The sequence below is a fragment of the Euprymna scolopes genome, chromosome 19 (genome assembly GCF_053919585.1).
Source record: "Euprymna scolopes isolate OS-2025 chromosome 19, ASM5391958v1, whole genome shotgun sequence".
In the NCBI taxonomy this organism is placed as follows: domain Eukaryota; kingdom Metazoa; phylum Mollusca; class Cephalopoda; order Sepiida; family Sepiolidae; genus Euprymna; species Euprymna scolopes.
Window position 1 is genome coordinate 57,234,073 of NC_136500.1, and position 6,781 is coordinate 57,240,853.

Below are 6,781 nucleotides of genomic sequence, written 5' to 3' on the forward strand. Positions count from 1 at the left end.
TTGCAGTCTTCCGTTCTAGTCTTTTACCATTGTCAATAAGTGTTCCAGCAACAGATCTGGAGTGGGAGAGGGATCCAGAAAGCCATGGTCAAGGCAACCTCTCTAGGAGAAGCAAATCTCTGATTTTAAAAAACATAAAGCGGAAGATCAGTACCTGCATTAAGCTGGTCTGCAGTTTGATTTGTTACTGGCTATCTTGCTCTTGCTTGTTGCTGGATATCCACATTTTGAACCGAGAGAGAGACTAGCTGTCGACAAAGTTAATCTCTGTGATAACACCTTTGTACAGATACTTCCTCAGACATTTGTCAAAAAAAAAGTCCTATTGGCGATAGCTGTCCACACATACATACATACATACATACATATATATATATATATATATATATATATATATATATATATATATATATATATATTACGTGGCGTAACGGTTAACACATGTCCGTAGATTACTGTTTGATAAGTAAAATTAAAATAATAAATAAACATTTGTTTACGTCCAGAAATATGCGCGATTTTCTGAAGAAATATATTGTCATGATTGAAGACGTTATTAACCGTACTATCGTTTAGAAAATCAACAAAAAGTATACATATAGATAGATAGATAGATAGATAGATAGAAAGGTATTAAAATTTGCCGTGATGAGAAGGCAAATAAAAGGGTGCGATAATTAAGTCAGTCGAGTTCACTATAGTGTATTGTCGCCTAAAATATCGTCTTTCAGATCATAATCATTGCTTAAGAGATCCCGTTCAATAGTTCAACTCTTTTCTTGAATTGTAATTGTAAACCCTATTATTACGATGCTTTGGTAAGAGTAATTGAGAGGATGCTTATTCTTTTAATACGTAACTGCAAAACAACGTCTTTATCAGGCATTACTTCTCGAGCATGAACGAGAACAACACGAGAATGTGACGTTTGGCAGTGATTGGCGTTTTATTTTAATATTTTCAGACGCAGGCTGATCATTGATTTCGTTTGTACGGGAAAGCAATTGTTTTTCTTTTCAAAGCAAAGCTGTTTAAAATATCTTAAGAATAGATAAAGCAGTTTAATTTCGTGGAGAAGTTTAGTTCGTTTAACATGTCACAGCCGCTATATTCGGATTTTGTGCAAGACGACTTCTATGACTTGAAGCCTTGCAATGGCCCCGTTTTGGTAAGAGAAATAGCCAGAGCTAAACAACAAAATATTCCGCATCCGCAAAACAATGTCGACTGTATCACATGGAAACCTGCAGCTGCTTGTAAATTACCAAAAACACACGATTTTCAACGGAAAGTCTGCGAGGATGCGGTTACTGGAACCACCTTTTCGGAAAGCAAATTTGTCTCCTGTTATGATACCGGGGATGGGCATCCGAAGATTTACGAAGCGACTAAAAGGGTAGCCTCGGCTCAGAATGGTCTCAAGCAAGTCGTCAGAACGGAGAAAGACCAAGGCACACACACAGAGAAAATGTCGGTCGGGCGTCACATAAACGATAAAGGTCACGTGGAGGAAAGACAACGGAACACCAAAACAGGTCAGGAAAATCGTCAAAACAAATACATCAATATGTCGGAGGTGGACAAACATCATTTTCCAAAAGAGTGGAGAAGCAAGACGACCGGGCTGTCACTTGAATTTGCCCTGGACCCGTTCGAAAGATTGAACTTTTCGGGTGCAGTTGATTATTTTGACTAATTTCTATGAAAAGATGGGGCAGCAAAGATATTCACTGGAAGATAAAAGCAACAAAAAATTGTATGTTTACTTAATTTTATGCGTTTGAAGGAAAATAAACAAACGCAAAAAATATCTCTTTTTTTATTTTTATTTTTGTTATAGTATCATATTTTTATCGGTAATTTCCATAAGCTACAAGTCTACTCGTTGCCGTTAAGTCAATATTTATTATGTATATTATTAATTTTTCCATTAGCTCAAAATCATGCTTTGTAAGAAAGTATCTAGTTGAAAGCAAATGACGTCATAAAGTTTGAATAGTAGCTTTTGGAAAAAAAATTTAAGCTCAATTCTTGACGTTGACGTCATCTATTGAAGAATTAATAGTAGCTTTATGATGTCATTCGTCCTTGGTTGTGACGTTGAAAAAATACAACCATACAAACAAAAAGTTTTATTAGTAAACTAGACGCACCCTGGGGTCATAAGCAGTTCATAAATATATCGCTTAAAACGTCCTTTGGTCCTTCTGCATTTATCAGCCCGTAAAGTTTCGCGAGAGTGTGTTCGGTCGTTTACGAGTGGGCGATTGCGACACGTTAAACTACTACGAGAAAATTATAATGATAAACAGGTAAGCTAGGTGTATCAGTATTTGGGGGGAATTTTTGACGCCCCTAACAGAAAACTGCGAATAAAATATTAAAAAAAAACTCGTAATTTCTCTTTTAAAAGTGGGTTTATTTTCTTTATGGGATATACTTCTAAATAAACTATTAAAGTTGTTTAAAAATAATAGAAATATTATTTTTTAGTTTTTTTTTTAAATAGTGTTTACAAAATGCCGGCGCGCCTTCATGCTGCCATTTTTTTACGTAATGAAATCAATTGAATTTTACGAGTTATTTTTTTTTTTCAGTTTTTAAACTTTAAAAATCTATCAAGATTTTTCTATTGGTATTTACGGTATTGTCAATGTGAAATTTTATGCTGTTTCTAATAAACCGAATATAATTTAGACAAACGTTTTTTTTATTTAATTCACCCCCCATTTTGAAATGTCTATTAAAATTTTAATAATTAATTTACTCACAAAAGTTTTATACATCACAAATTGAAGATAAAAGCTCAATAAATAATATATTGTAAATTAAAACAAAAAAAGAAGTGTTTTTTTTTTTAATTTACCTGTAAAGTCCAAAGTGTAAACCCTTTTAAAAGCAAAAAACACGTTGATTTTTTTTTAATTGGAAGCCAATGTTCTGCTTATATTGTCCAGTAAGTATTGGACGCTGACGGTAATTTTTTCTATTTCATTCAATGTGTTCATTTTTTTAGATATTTAAAAAAAATTCACTCGATAAAGAAGAATTAAAATATAATAAATAAAAAATTTATGTATTTCTTTGAGAAAAGAAAAAGAAATTCCTCGATTTTTTTTTTTTTTAACGCAAAAACTGATCAGTAAAATGTGACTATTTTTAACCTATGGAAACACATATTCTTCACGCACAAGGCTAGACGGCTAACGCGAACGTATGGTTTTTACTGCCTTCTGTCCATCCGTAGTTCTAAACAAGAACAAACCGGTTCTTCCGCTTTTTCGATATGAATGTAAAAATTCTTTTATTTAAAAAAAATAAATGGAATTTAAAATATAAATATGGATAAATTCTGAAAATGAAGAATGGAACTACACATTCGATAGTATTTTTTTAGGTAAGTGATTTTCTTGGAATTTATATCGATTTTTTATAATCGAAGTAAGTAAAATTTCGTTGATTTTCTTCAAATCTTTTTTAAAGAAAGCCGATTTAAAAAAACAAATATTGCATAATTTGCTATTAAACCTGTTATTTTTTAAAAATTGGTCTTTGCTCATTTAATTAAAAAAATAGGGTTTGAATTACATTTTTCAAGTAGTTATGAGCTTGTAAAGATAGGAGGTCGAATTATTCATTTTTTCACGCATTCTTAAGATCGGTTTCTGACACTGCTAGAGGTAAGCCAAGGAAATAGAATAAATATGTACCTAACCCTAACTCTAACTTGCGCGATTAACGTTATTTTTTTATTACTTCAAATTTATGAAAAGGTAACTTTCATATATTCATATTAATTAAAAACTAAAAACTGAAATTCATATTAACTAAAAATTGAGGAACGCTCGGTCGACCTTTTCCAGTTATTTCCGTCAACTGCTGAGCGAGCCCGAGCTAACTTTGTGGAAATTGCCGGTTGGCAAATTCAGAAGCACTTATCCTTTTTGCATTAATGAAAATAGTAAGTCTTTTTACTTCTATATTATAATGTATTTCTGGTACTTATTTAGATCCAACTTCGCATCAGCATTTCCTGGCATTGTTACATAAACAATAGAAAAGGCCGACGCGGCGACTGCAAGGCGATAAAGTGGTACTTGTGCAGAATTTGAACCAGGCGTAACTAACTGGCCTCTCGGCTTTGCTCGGAACATTACGCCAACCGCCGGCTTTCACCCAGCGTAACAACGCTACTCAAGAAAAATACTGAAAACATTTAAATATAATAAGATTACCAGACAAAAATTATAACGAAAACAAAAAAGAAACAACGACTCACCGTAACAATTTCTGTTTTATTCTTGTAATAATTAAACAAGTTGTATTTTTTTCTATCAATTTCTGGGGGCAAACAAAATAAAACAAACTTAATAAGAAAATCATTGGAGGGGGGGTCATATATTTTTTAACAAAAGTGTTTTAAATACTTTTTATGTGTTTTTCATGCATTATTTTTCCATTTTTGGCCATTTTGTAACATTTTTTTATTACATTTTTTCTTTACATGAACATTTTTCCTTGTATGGTAGAGATGGGCACCTAATTTTGATACTTTTGCATAATGTGACCCGAATTCTCGTGAATTCCCGTTAAGCATGGATCGGGCGAGACCGGCAATCATCGGTGTCAGCCGAGCGTTGTTCAAATGCTGAAAATTAAATTAAATTAAGACAACCGGGATACTCCTTTAGGATTAGGTAGACTTTTCTACAGTCGCATCAGACAATGTTAAAGTGGGATGAGAAGTGATAGCCGATGTGGAAGAAACTTTGCCAACCCGGTAGCTTTCCGATATATGGTTTATGATGGAGACAAAATGATAATTACCAAATTTCTGTCTCCACATAAACTCGAAAAGATAACGCTCGAGAAGCTCCCAGCTGGTCCCGTTGATTTTTTTTTTTTTTTTTTTTTCAATATTTTCCCCAAAGATCGCGTGTTCCTTTGCCGCGCATTGATCGGCGTCTTAGGTCAAATTACAGTCTAACTCGAGCGGCGAGCGCACATGACGTCATGTTCTGACCAAATCCGAGCGGACGGTTAGTTACGTCTGGTTCAAACTTTGCACAAGAAACGAAAAAAATTGAAAAACACTGAAAGCAAAACTATAAAATAAGAAAATAGTTACCGTAATTATTAAAAAAAACTTTTACGATGAAAGCATGGAAACAACAGCGAAAGAAAATTGTTGCAATGACTTTCACGATTTCATCCCAGCTTTTCGTCTACTGAAAGCTGATTGACTAATTCTCTCGACATCTTCATGTTGCTTATCGCGAAAAAAAAAACCCTAAAACTCAACATTTTATGTTTAGTGGTTATTATTATTCTACGGGATTACTTTTCGTGAGATTTAGAATTTATACTAGTTTCGACATGCCACGTAAGTGCGTAATAATATTTACACGTGGAATACGTGTGTTTAAAAGATTATTAATCTACATAAGCACAAAAATAGTTTAATTATTTCTCATTTATATTCGCTGCTTTATGTTTGTGTTTAAAAATATAAATTAACTAGCATTTCAGCCCGGCGTTGCCCGGGTGTTTGGAGGTGTAATCTGAGCAAAAAAAAAAAGAGTAAATTTTTTTTTAATTTGACCCCTATTATGACCCCTTAAAATTTATAGTTTCGGGCTCAAATCACTTTATTAAATTAGATCCAGGTTCAAGGAACCTATATCTAAAATTTCAAGTGTCTAGACCCAAAATTGTCGGAGGAGTTTGGTAGAGTTCTTAAAAGTCAAATCGTTGAAATTTGACCCCTTAACAGCCAAATTTCTGGCTGACACCCGTCACATCGATTTTCTCAAATCTCAGTACCCGGTATTTCAAATTTCGAGTCTATAGACTAAAAATTGACAGAGTTATTGCGTAGGGAAATGTACACAGACAGACAGACAGACACGTTCACTTTTATAGATATATAGATAACTGAATATGTTAAAATATAGTAAAATATGGTTCCTAACATAATTTTAAATATTGCAACGTAGTTTTGTCTTAAATGTTATTTGTAAGGTACGGATTTACAATTCCTCCATTTTGTACGAGCGACGAGCGATATCAAAGTGTATTATTTCTTTTTCGTTAATATCCATTTTTTATGTGGAAAGTATACATTTAACATTAACATAAAATAAACTTTTGCACAAACATTCGTCTTTGTTATCATTGTGACACTCTGGAAGTCGTTTTTTGGTGGGGGGGATCACCACTTCTGAAATCTCCATTTTTATTGATTAAAGGCACGATCAGAGACTTCAGAGGGTAACACTGTGAAGTTTTGCTTTGGAATGTTTATAATGGGAGAGAGAGAAAACACTATCAATAAACCCCCCCACTCTTTATCTGTGCCTAAACATAAACGTAGATTCCATGAACAAAGCTTCTTTCTTAGAAGTGCACGCCTGTGGAACTGTCTTCCGTTTTCATGCTTTCCAGCTGACTACAATCTGATTGTCTTCAAGCCTAACGTAAACAAGTTTTTGATGAGCCATTCCACTTAAGTTAACAAATTTACCGAATTTCCATTACTAAGGATTACTATATTATCCAATTGACTACTGTACACTCTTAACTCTTATCCTCGAGTGGTCTCTGGGCCTTGATGAGTGGTGATGCCTATGTAAAAAAAAAGAAACGATAGACACGTTACATGAAAAGAACAAAACAAAACAAATAACGACTAAGAGGCATACATTCACAGAGAGATATTTAATATGTGTTTAGGAATAGAGGATATGGGCAAAATGAATGCAGATGCTCAAAATGAATAAAC

General features: G+C 33.5%; 1 protein-coding gene across 1 annotated transcript; it reads left to right on the top strand.

Annotated features, from left to right (window-relative positions):
• Positions 1–893: 893 nt before the first annotated feature.
• On the top strand, positions 894–1,810 carry LOC145303598 (myeloid leukemia factor 2-like). Its single transcript, XM_080145151.1, has one exon. The coding sequence runs from the start codon at positions 1,094–1,096 to the stop codon at positions 1,694–1,696; it is 603 nt and encodes a 200-aa protein (XP_080001277.1). The 5' UTR covers positions 894–1,093; the 3' UTR covers positions 1,697–1,810.
• The last annotated feature ends 4,971 nt before the right edge of the window (positions 1,811–6,781 follow it).